Raw genomic sequence first — 12,731 nt, 5'->3', positions numbered from 1 at the left:
CTTGTTCCTGGATTCACTATCGCTCTTCTGGTCTTCGGAACTACTGTCCGTCATCTTTTGTACTTTCCTGTACTGTTCCTTAGTAGCCTTTTTGTTGTCGTTCGTCTTCTTCCCGGACCTGCAAACTCGTGCAATGTGTCCCATCTTTCCGCATTGCCTGCATGTTTTGTCCTTGGACCAGCAGTCCTTCTGGTCATGGGTTGTTCTGCCACAGCGATAACATTTTTCAAATCTCCATGTCATTTCATGGGTGCCGTATTCCTGTGGCTTTTGCTGTATTTCCGCAGCTCCCCTTGCTGCTGCTTCATACGATACTGCTATGCTGAAAGCCTTATCTAGCGTCAGCTCTTTCTCCGAGAGTAACCTCTTCTGGGTTCCTTCACTCAGGAGTCCACAGACAAAATTTGTCCCGTAGGGTATCTGCCAGTCCTGCTCCGAACTGGCAGTGCTTTGATAGCTTGCGTAGTTCCGTAAGGTAATCAGCATTGTTCTCATCTTTATGCTGATTTCTCTTGTGGAATTTAAATCTTTCTGCTATCAGCAGCGGTGTAGGATTTAGGTGTTCCTGTAGGATATCAACAATTTCGTTAAAACTCTTTGCCATCGGTTTCACTGGAGTGATCAGGTTCCGCAATAGGCCGTACGTTCTTGCGCCCATTAAGTTTAGTAGTACCGATGCCTTTTTCTCATCGGCTACTTCATTTGCCTTGCAATATACTTTGACTCTTTCCACATACGTGGTCCAGTCTTCTATTGCATTATCGAAGGCAGTGATATTGCCAGTCTTCGGCATCTTGGAGATCTAAGATGGATGCCTTCTTCCCCGCTGGATTAAGATGGCGCCTCCCGCGCTGTCTTCTCCGCTGCTGCTAGCACTGTTGCTGGCGTTTTTATGCCTTGATGGCGACGCCCTATGGTCTTCGCGTACTTCCCCCCCCCCCCCCCCGCGCTGCTGCTAACGCCGCTCTCCGCGGTCCCCGTGGCAAACTGCAGCTCCTCATGGCTTTCTGCGCTTCTAATTAATTTAATTTTAATTACTGTTCCCATCATCAGAGCAGACCCTATGGGACACTTTCCTCCCTCTTCTCGGGTCTGTACGCTGCCCGGCTTCGTAGCACCGGCTGCGCCCTGTGTGCTCCACCCTCTCTCTCTCCTCTTCCCGACAACGCTGCTCGGCCCCGTTGAAAAGCCACCCAATCGAGCTCTAGCCCGCCGCAGCCCAGGAAGGATCAGTGTACTACCTGCCACCAGCCCGATTAGCTGGAGCACCATAGACTGGATAACCAAGCCCCGCTCTCGACAGCCTCTCCTGCAAATCTTCGAATTCGATGAATCAGAGGCGGTTGCCCACGGTCGACGCCCGTTTCTTCGGTTTGTTTGTTTTTTTCCTTCTGGCCTCGACCTCTAACAACTTCGCTTCAGGGATGGATCCCCGTGAGGTGGTGCAGAACTGTAGGTAAGTTCGGATCTGTTCGTCGCCAGTGTTACGTCCGTGTGTAATTGAGACACGGACTGCAGGAGTTGGTTGTAACAGGTCTTTACTGAATGGAGACGAAACTGGAACTACTATACAAAGTTACTGCACAGGCTTATATACAGGGGTGGTCACTACTGGTACTGCAGTATACAGGGGCTGCAGAATATAGTTCCTTCTTCAAAGTACATACACTACAATTCTCCTGTCCAAGCGCATTCAGATGGATTGCTATTTCCATTGTTTTATTTACTTTTAAGGGATGTCTAATTCTGCGTGTGAATTTGCCCAATCATCCAAAATTACCCACCCTCACCCCAGTGAGCAAAAAGGGAAGTGAAGGAAAACAGATGGAAAGGGGATTGAGATGCATCCAAATTCCAATTACTTAATAACCAAACTGTGATGCAGAGGGGTAGGAACCCAAAGCAGAATGAAACAAAATGAAAGAGATCGAAGACAAACAAGGGGGAAAGAAAATGGAACAATTCCTCTAAATGAGAGAGTTAGATGTGAGTAATGAATAACTATTTACCTCCCTTAAAACAGCACTCACATCAGTCATTAGTCAGCAAACACTTTTTCCAGTATTTTTCCTAGGCGTGATTTTTGTTATGAGTCAGGCCTATTTGAATACCACTTTCATAACAGGAAGTCATTACACCCATGTAAATTACCATAAAAACTGTCAGAATCATCAGGATGGTTGGAAATCAAATTAATGCCATATTGGAACTTTGTCACAACCTCCTGCTATTTGCATTTGGAGAAAGAGTCTGTCGTACAGAGCACATCAACACAAACATGTTGGAGTTTCACCAACAGCTTGCGCAATGTGCCAAAATTGAGGTAGGCTTCGCGGAGTTCAGATTCTACTTTTGTGCAAGCATTAAATCTGTGGGGAGGGCACTGGATAGGAACACACTCTTCACCACGAGGCTTGGGCTTGAATTCAGCCCAGCTTCAAGAGATGAAATCTCCTTTATCTGCCCACTTCTAAATTGGCAATCTCCAAGGCCCTTATACAAAAGCAAAATACTGCAGATGCTGGAAATCAAATAAAAAACAGAAAATGCTGGAGATACTCAGCAGGTCAGGCAGCATCTGTGGAGAGAGAAACAGAGTTAAAGTTTCAGGTTGATGACCCTTTGTCAGAATTGGAAAAGGTTGGAGATGGAACAAGTGTTTAAGTGTAGCGGGAGGGGAGGAAAGAACAAAAGGGAAGGTCTGTGATAGGATGGAAGGCAGGAGAGAGATTAAGAGACAAAAGGGGTGATGGTGCAAGGCAAAAAGGAGATGGTAATGGGACAAGTTAAGAAACAAAAGATGACTCTAGATGAAGTGTAAATGGCAAAGGCAGGATGATAGACAGCTGCCATGGGCGAGAAAGAGAGAGAGAGAGAGAGAGAAAAAAAATGGAGACGGGGCAGAGGTTGTGGTCTGAAATTGTTGAACTCTATGTTGAGTCCAGAAGGATGTAAAGTGCCTAATCCAGGCCCTTCTACATTGGTGTCAATGGGCTGTTCGCGCCAGTGATTCCCAAAGCACGAGTCTTGTTCAGCCAGTGACGACACCAATGTAGATTTACTAAATCTAGCCACATTATAGCCATATCACAGTAACACATTGGGAATAGGTGGCTCAGACACTCCCAATGACACTTAAGAACATTAGAAATAGGAGTAGGCCATTCAGCCCTTCGAGCCTGTTCCACCATTCCATAGGACCATGGCTGATCTACTACAATTCCACCTTCCCGCCCTATCCCTTAATCCCTGGGATTCCCTTAGTGTCCAAAAATCTATCGATCTCTGTCTTGAATATACTCAAGGACGGAGCATTCACAGCCCTCTGGGGTAGAGAATTCCAAAGATTCACAACCCTCAGTGAAGAAATTTCTCCTCATCTCAGTCCTAAATGGCTGACTCCTTATTCTGAGACTGTGACCTAGTTCTAGACTCCCCAGTCAAGGGAAACATCCTCCCAGCACCTACCCTGTCAAGCCCTCGAAGAAATTTATGTTGAAGAATGAGATCACCTCATTCTTTAAGACTCTAGGGAATATAGGCCTAATCTACTCATTCTCTCCTCATTAGGACAACCCCCCCATCCCAGGAATCAGTCTGGTGAACCTTCGTTGCACTCCCTCCAAGACAAGTATATCCTTCCTTAGGCAAGGGGACCAAAACTGTGCACAATACTCCAGGTATTGTCTCACCAAAGCCCTATATAATTGGGCTTATTTACTCTTACATTACAATCATTTTTTGTAATAAAGGCCAACATACCACTTGCTTTCCTAATTGCTTGCTGTACCTGCACGTTAACTTCCAGTGATGTGTGTACAAGGACACCCAGGTCCCTGTGAATACCAACATTATAAAAAAAAGGGAACCAGCCCACTCCTTGAGACCTGGCTATTTTAACTCCCTGGCCTCAGTTAAATCCTGACCTGCATATGTAAAGATGGACTCTGCCAGCTTTGGGCAGGTGTCCTGGCCACTTGCTCAGTACAGCAGGTTCAAATTTGGAATAGTCAGTCCCTGACGGCTTTGCAGCGTGCAAGTAACTTGGACAATTTTAACTGCCCACACAAGGGTAGGGTTAAAAATCACCCCAGTATCTCTTGCTAAAATCATGTTAAACGTCTAATTGACAGTTTATTTCTGCATTCGTAATATTAAAAACATCTTTTTAAAACAAGGAATAGGCCATCTGGCTCAGCTGTTCCCTTGAATGGACCATGTAGAGTCTATATTGGCTTAGCCTCTTAAATTTACTTTACATTGCCCAAAGAGAGGTGGTGAAACCAAATCCAAACACCTAGGAAACCAAAGTTATAAACTTCTTCCAGACAATGTTACCATATCTTGAATAGCTTGCCTCTTTATGCTCCATAAATCATGAATATCTAAATTTGTCCCAACATGCTTCACTCCCATCTAAAAAGGCAGATAATTATCCAACTCCTTAAAGCGTTAATTAGTTTAGCAATAAGTCGCTTTGGCAGAATCTATTCCACACACACTCACTGGAGAATAACACCTTGCATTAATATAGCACATTATTCATCACATCTCTCAGGAACATCTGAAAGCGCCTTACAGACTCAATTAATTTTGAAACCTTGTTAACGCAAGCAAACACACACAAGCATACAGCAAAATTCCACAAAGCAGTAGCCAGTTAATTGCCGAAGGATCTTGAATGTCCACCTAAGCCTGCAGGCAGTCATATCCAAGCAATAGCAATGCCAACAAAAGTACCATTTCCTCTCTACTACACTATGTTTACTTACTACAATTATATAGAGCCTTGGTGAGACCGCACCTGGAGTACTGTGTAGAGTTTTGGTCTCCTTACCCAAGGAAGGATATAATTGCCATAGAGGGAGTGCAACGAAGGTTCACTAGACTGGCTCTTGGGATGAGGGGATTGCCCTATGAGGATAGATTGAGTAGACTAGGCCTATATTCCCTAGAGTTTAGAAGAATGAGACGTGATCGCATTGAAACATACACAATTCTTACAGGGCTTGACAGGGTAGATGCAGGGAGGATGTTTCCCCTGGCTGGGGAGTCGGGAACTAGGGGTCACAGTCTCAGAATAAGGGGTCGGCCATTTAGGACTGAGATGAGGAGACATTTCTTCACTCAAAAGGGTTGTGAATCTTTGGAATTTTCTAATAGAGAGCTGTGGAGGCTCAAGTCGTCGAGTATATTTAAGACAGAGATCGATAATTTTTTGAATACTAAGGGAATCCAAGGGATATGGGGATAGTGCGGGAAGGTGGAGATGAGGCAAGAGATCAGCCATGATCTTATTGAATGGTGGAACAAGTGTGAAGGGTCGAATGGCCTAATCCTGCTCCTATTTCCAGCCTAGATTTCACGCTCAGCTTGTGGAGTGGGAATCATATCCATAACTTTAACTCGGAATCAAGGGTGTCACCAACTGAGCTAAGCTGACATTATGACACTGTTCCTTTCATCACATATATGTTCAATGTGGCACATCATTGGAGAGCTAACTTGACAGTCAGTGGGCTCAATAATGAGAGCTGAAGATACGAAAGTAATGATGCTATAATTAGCTAGCTATTTTTAACTACATGTGTTAATTAAATTCCCTTGTCTTTTCAGGATCACACATCTCTATCCAAGACTCAGTTGCCTCAGGAATCACGGTCTAATCAAAACTGCTTCCAACCGAGATAAGTGCATTTGCACTCTTCGTACTTTTTCAAATTATTTTTTCCCCCTCAGTCGTACTATTCTACTTTCATTATACTATTCAAATATACTAATCATGTGGGAATTTAACTTAAAAAAGAAATGATAAATATGAATGTACCATTAAATATATGAAAACAGAAACTGCACAGCAGGTTATTTAGTATCTGAAATGAAAAGTATTTAACAGTTTGTGGGGCCCTTCATCAGAAGGATCAATTCACCAGACCTGATGAAGGTCACACCAGAAACATGAACTTATATTTTTGTTTCATATATTTTGACTGACCTACTGTGTATTCCAGCATATTCTATTTTTAAAACCAAGTTTTCAGGATTTGTGGGTTTTCTTTGCCACCCCTCAAAAAAACACTTGACCATGGTAAAGAAATATTTGTGCATTAGAACACTGATCTGTCCCACTGCGTTAGACAAGTGCCTAGTACAACTATATAACACAGTACTGTAAAGTTAATATCCAAAATCGATCGATAGATTTTTGGATACTAAGGGAACCAAGGGATATGGGGATAGGGTAGGAAGGTGGAGTTTAGGTAGAAGATCTGCCATGATCTTATTGAATGGCGGAGCAGGTTTGAAGGGCCTGCTCCTGCTTCTTATGTTCTTATTCTGCAATGATGAGTTGATCCTAAACTTAGGTGAAATTTTCCATTGTTGGTAGTGACATGCATGGGTGTCTGTTATACACAGGTGCAACTTCCATGTTGCCCATTATTTCCCACTCCCATATTTGACAAGTATAGATATGTTTGACTTTAGTCCTCTTTGGAAAATTATACATTCAAATAGGGAATTGGAGCATGTTAATCCTCTTGTGTATCATTAGTTTATCAATGCTTGGAGCACACTAACATTTACTGTAACAAGACGACAAAACACCTTTTGTCAATTCCAAAGCTGATCAGGAGACAGAATGGAGATGAAACAAGGGAGTGGGATCATTACGAGGACACACTAGGGAAACTTGTGTTTTCCAGCCTGGAAAGGGAGCGATCTCAGAATTCTACAAGCGATAGCAAACACAATATAAAAAAAGGAATCTGAAACACTAAACCTCGACAGTGGGTCAAAGGGCACAAATTCAATCTGACAAAGGGGCAAATTTAGCACTAATGTCAGGAGGTTCACAGAGCAATCGGCACATGGGAGAGAACGTCTGGTGGGAGAGAACGTCTGGTGGGAGAGAACGTCTGGTGGGATCGTGGAGACAAAAAAAAACTTTGGAATCATTTAAGAAGCAGTTGGATGTTGTGATGGGGAATGTAGGGCAAAGGGCCTTTCCCATCCATATCTGCCTTGGAATCAGATGAAATGATGATGGGATAGCCTGCAGCTGAGGCCTCACCATTTTGTTCTATTTTCACAGAACTTTATAAAGTGTTAAACTTTGACTTGACAAGAGATTCGACAATCAGGCACACCAAATAATTGAGCAAACCCATAGATTCAGAATGACCCTAAAAGTTTCCCAATGCGATATCCAATTATTTATTACACGATTCTAGGGTTTTTATTTTGCATTCATCTGGGAGCCCATCCCATGGATCGATTACTCCTTGAAGAACTTCCTGACATCAGGCCTAAATTTGACCTTTGCTAGTTTGAACCTTGACCTACTCACGCAACTTACTTGTGTGTAATTTTCCTCATTTATCTTTTCCAAGCCACTCATTACTTTATGTACAGCTACAAGATTACCTTTCAGACAGACAGTCGTCTTTCAAGGCTGAAAAACCTCAAGCTGGTCTAATTTTGCCTCAAAATCCAAACCTTGGACACTTGGGGGATCAACCTCGTGGGTCTTCTCTGCACTGGACCCTGGGTTGTGACTGTCTCCCACATGTCTCAAATGATCAAAGCACTATACCAGTTTGATCATGACTTCTTGTATGGTTTTGACCATGTAATTCTGATCTTCAGGTTTCGACCAACAGGTCTTGAGGATGCAAAATAACCATTTTCCTGAACTCACTGGCCCCGCCCCACCCCCCCCCAAAAAAAATTGAATAAATAAGTAAGCACAGGATTGAAGATTATAGGGATAAGTACAGACTGATGAGATTATAGATTGAATGTTGTGGTTCAAGGTGGTTCATACGCTGTTGGAACCAAGGGTCTGGGTGTTGTTTGCATCTAGTAGGTTTGAATAGTGGAAATGTGAGAATGAATATTCTGGAATGTTGATTGAATCCCTTTTGAGTATTACTGGGGCTAAAAAAAAGTTAAATTATGAGGACTGGTTGCATAGGCTAGGACTGTATCCTATTGAATTATAGAAGATTAAGAGGTGATCTGATGGCGGTGTCCAAGATGATTAAAGGATTTGACAGTGTAGAGATAGAGAGAAACAATCTCCTCTGGTGAGAGAGAGTCCAGAAGGGGGCATAACCTTAAAATTAGAACCAGGCTGTTCAGGGGTGATGTCAGGAAGCCCTTCTTCATAAAGGGTAGCAGAAATTTGGAACTCACCACCCCAACCCCCCAAAAAAAGCTGGAAGCTAGGTCAATTGAAAATGTCAAAACTGAGATTGATAGATTTTTCAGATCAGCTGTGATCTAATTGAATGGGACGGGGGTGGGGTGGAAGAACAGGATCGAGGGGCCAAATGATCTACTGTTGTTCCTATTAAGAGAATATTTATGCAGGGCTATACCTCAGCGGGGTAATGGATAGCATAGAGTCCCTGGGCTGTGGAAAGAGTAGCTTTGATAGGCCAAATGTCCTTTTCTTGTATCATCTTTGGAATTTGTATGCCTCTCCAACTTGGAATGAGAGCGGCACTGGAGGTCAGCCATGGCAAGCTTATACTATCCAGTGTAAACCATCAGTCCAGGGCTGCACGTGTTAAAAAAAAAGTCAAATTCTTTCAATCCACTTTGCCAGTGAAATGCAATTTGATCCAAAGATTTAACAGCAAACCTAAAAGGACATGCCAAAAATTTTTAAAGCAATACCCAAATATAAAATTAAAGCAGTGACCATGCAACATACATTATAACTTGCAAACATCTGTTCCTGCTGTACACAAGCACCTCAGTGTATCCAAATCATGACAAAGGTGGTGCAACATGTTGCCATTGGTGGGATATCAAATTCAGTGAAGAGTTTAGATACAATCTCTACCCACTCAATAACACAATATAATTAGGGAGCAGGAGTAGGCCATACGGCCCCTTGAACCTGCTCCGCTATTCAATAAGACCATGGCTCCCCGCCCGATCTTCATATCCCGCGATGCACCTAGAGTCCAAAAATCGATCTCAGCCTTGAATATACTCAGACTCAGCATCCACAGCCCTTTGGGGGGTAGAGAATTCCAAAGATTCACAACCCTCTGATTGAAGAAATTCCTCCTCTTATCCGGAGGCTGTGACCCCTAGTTCTAGACCCTCCAGCCAGGGGAAACAGCCTCTCAGCATCGACCCTGTCAATCCCCTTCAGAATGTTATATGTTTCAATGAGATCACCTCTCATTCTTCTAAACTCCAACGAGTATAGGCTCGCCAATAGAATGTCCTCCAGCAATGTTTACCATTCCCATTAGATTAAAAGGTTCAATTCTGGGAGCCGAGCTTGAACTCAGCCAAGGCTTATGAGTTTATAATCTACCCTCTCCGCTGACTGCAAGGGCTGTGTGTAAATTGAGCTTGATCAGTCTCAAGTGAAGTTATAGTGGACATAAACCACAGCTCAAAAAGCGAGCCTATTTTGGCACGAATTGGCAGCCTCAGAGAAGCCACAGAATGGCTGGTGTAGGAAATGGAAAATTCACACTGATGTAGTAAAGCGCAGAGACCGAGACAGGTTTGGTTTGAACATAACCCAAAAAGCCAAGCACTTACAAAGCTTGGATAGATTTGCAATATCTGCCTCACTCTTCGGGCTAATTGAAACTACAACAGTAGAGTCAGTGTAAATAGGAGAAAGCATAAATGCAGCCTAAATCCAGACTTCGACAAGTTCAGAATGCTCTTTTAAAGATTAAAGGTTGAGGCATCTTGTTGGGGTAGAATAGAAGGAGCTTTACTCGAGAGCTGTTTTTTTCTATACATAGCCTTGGAGTGCTTGGTGCTAATTGCAGGTGACTAAAATGGAAACCATTTCCAGTTCCTAAAATTGCACCGAACGAGTGTTCAGCATTCCACCCTTTCCCATATAGAAAGCTCTACTTTTGCAGCTTGATGTAAATTAAAACAATTATTTAAAAAGTTAATCTCCTCAGTAAGTCTAGCTCTACAGTAAATTGACTGCAGTATCTGAATAATGAAATGCTACAGAATAAGCATTTGTTCCAAATGACTCATAGCTTCAGCACAAGTATCTTAATCTGTTCCCACTGACTCTGGGCAGCTTCCAGTTTCTTATCCAGACTTGTCAAGCGCAGGGACAGTTTTGGTTTGAATTCTTAAAAAATACAAACTATAAGGCTAAAGGGATCAAGGGATATGGGGAGAAGGCAGGGACAGGGTACGGAGTTGGGAGGATCAGCCATGATCTCATTGAATGGCAGAGCAGGCTCGAGGGGCCGAATGGCCTACTCCTGCTCCTCTCATCTATGTCTATATTTCTATAAGTTTGGATGGATTTGCACTCTGTCTCACTCCTTGGGGTCACTATAGCGGCAGTGCAGCGAGGTTAAAGCATAAATGCAGCCTGAATCTAGAGTTCGGGTCTAGTCTGACACTGAAGCAGAGTACAGTGAAACTCTTTGGACAAGGGACGTCTCTCTCTGTGCTTTCTTTCAGTCGGTCAGCTTGAACATCAATGCTAAAACTTCAGCGTAAATGCACTTGAAGAGGGCGATGATAAAACAGCAGAAGTTTACAAGCACCACAATGCAGGTTTTAGCTGGTTGGATTCGGTAGTATCCTTGTACACACTTGGGGGGGTGGGGGCCTTTAAGCTTTGGCTCTTACTAAACCAGAGAGATTAAATTGTGTGGGGGTGCTGTTATTAAAAAAAAGTGTAGCCTCTTCATCAGGAAACTGAAATTAATTGGACTCTGAATCAAGGCGATGGGTGTCCACGGGTTTGATACCAAGCGACCCCACCCTCTCTACAGTTGCTTTGGTACAACACGACCCGCACCTCCCATTACTTCCAAGCACCAGATTTGAGAGACACTGCATAAATCAGCTGTAATTACGCCCAAGAGACAGATTAGGGATGTATAGAAAAGGTATTCATTCAGTGCTTAAAGGGCAATTACATCTACAACACCCAGTTGAGACTGCAGAGTACGGTTTGCACTACAAGCATTCGGTTTCAGTCAGATGAAATGACCTTGGTTATTGATTACCAGGAGGGAGTTAATGCTACTTGCTAGCATTAAATGCAATACAAGACTATGCGAGAAACTAGATATGAAAAAAAAACACTGATTCACTATAGCGGAAACAGCGATACTTTGCCAAACGGGGCAAGTGCGACCAAAGCCCCTCGAGATTAGACCCATTGGCCATCAGTTAACTCGCGAATAAGACCCATAACATTTCAAAGGGGAAAATAACCGGCTTCATAACTCAAGTTAGATTTGAGTTTTGTCTGAAAAAAGCGAAATTAACAGGATTATGCAATATTCGATCACTCCCACTAACTAGGAATCACTTGCACCCAGTCCACCGCGCATCTTGGCATCAATAAGGAACATCACTTTTCAATGCGTTTAAAAAAAAGTGAAATCTACTCACCCAAAAAGCGTCCTTAAACCGGAGTCGAGTCATAGCGAATGGGTAAAAAAAAAGGTATAACCCCTCTCTAAAGATTGATACTGCGATATAGCCACGACCTTGACTGGCAGTATGTTGGCACTTGGAAAAGTGCAGTAGTGGTTCTGGGCTGTAATCCGGCGGTGTCACTCCCTTGTACAAATTCAATCTTCAACCTGCTTTCTGCTGCTCGGGATTCAGTCTGGCTACAGGGTTGAACGCGGTGTTCTCTCTTCTGCTCTGTTGCTAGCAACCTCCCAGCATGAAGGCGGAAGGCTTGCTTTTTGTTCACTCAAAGTGATGTCAGCAGCAACCACAATTAACACGTGGGGTTTTTCTGCAACACACAGACTTTGTAAACTGACACAGCGCAGCAAGAGGGGGGACTGCAATAGGATTGGCGTAACATTGTTTTTCACTATGGGTACCTGTACTGTTAATATTATTGATTTTTCTGTAAAATTTATTACTGCATTTGTACTGTTAACCCTAACGCTGGTTTTAAGGCTTTGTTTTATTGCGGCTAATGAATGTAATGGATTTATTATGTAACTGATGAGTTGTAACAAGTACTACCAGATTTAACTAAAAGATTAACATTGTTTTTCACTATGGGTACCTGTACTGTTAATATTGTTGATGTGTCTGTAAAATTTACCACTGCATTTATACTGTTAAGCTGGTTTTAAGGCTTTGTTTTATTGCAGCTAATGAATGTAATGGATTTATTATGTAACTGATGAGTTGTATAAGTACTGTTGTACTTGAATGTTAATTTTTTTTTTAAAGGACAACAGGTTATACCAAGTAAAAACGAAGAGTTACTAGATTGCCAGTCGGACTGGTGTGGAATTGTTTTTCACTATGGGTACCTGTATTGTTAATATTGTTGATTTGTCTGTAAAATTTATTACTGCATTTGTACTGTTAATCCTAAAGCTGTTTCTCAAGGCTTTGTCTTATTGCGGTTAATGAATGTAATGGATTTATCATGTAATTGATGAGTTGTAACAAGTACTACCAGATTTAAATAAAAGAGGAACATTGTTTTTCACTATGGGTACCTGTACTGTTAATATTGTTGATTTGTCTGTAAAATTTACCACTGCATTTATACTGTTAACCCTAAAGCTGGTTTTAATGCTTTGTTTTATTGCGGCTAATGAATGTAATGGATTTATTATGTAATTGATGAGTTGTAACAAGTACTATCATTTTTAAATAAATATGTTTGACTCAAAAAGAGGGGGGACTGGAGTGCACCCCGGGAACCAAATTTTAATTTGATTTGTTAA

At 42.4% G+C, this 12,731-nt stretch overlaps 1 protein-coding gene across 4 annotated transcripts in view; it reads right to left on the bottom strand.

Moving 5' to 3' along the window:
- Positions 1-11,738, bottom strand: part of pstpip1a (proline-serine-threonine phosphatase interacting protein 1a) — a 111,984-nt gene extending 100,246 nt beyond the window's left edge. For 2 of the 4 annotated variants that reach the window (XM_085972329.1, XM_085972332.1), the window contains exon 1: positions 11,419-11,737. In XM_085972329.1, coding sequence (XP_085828455.1) covers positions 11,419-11,451 — 33 coding nt within the window. In that variant the 5' untranslated portion in view covers positions 11,452-11,737. Of the gene's footprint in view, positions 1-11,418 lie in introns of all 4 variants that reach the window. The other 2 variants (XM_085972330.1, XM_085972331.1) reach the window with 2 other exon arrangements.
- Positions 11,739-12,731: the final 993 nt, after the last annotated feature.

This window comes from Somniosus microcephalus, chromosome 32, assembly GCF_052327205.1.
Source record: "Somniosus microcephalus isolate GS21.2 chromosome 32, FLI_Smic_1.0, whole genome shotgun sequence".
NCBI classification, from domain to species: Eukaryota; Metazoa; Chordata; class Chondrichthyes; order Squaliformes; family Somniosidae; genus Somniosus; species Somniosus microcephalus.
The sequence above is the reverse complement of the archived record's forward strand: the minus strand, read 5'-3'. Positions and strand labels throughout refer to the sequence as shown.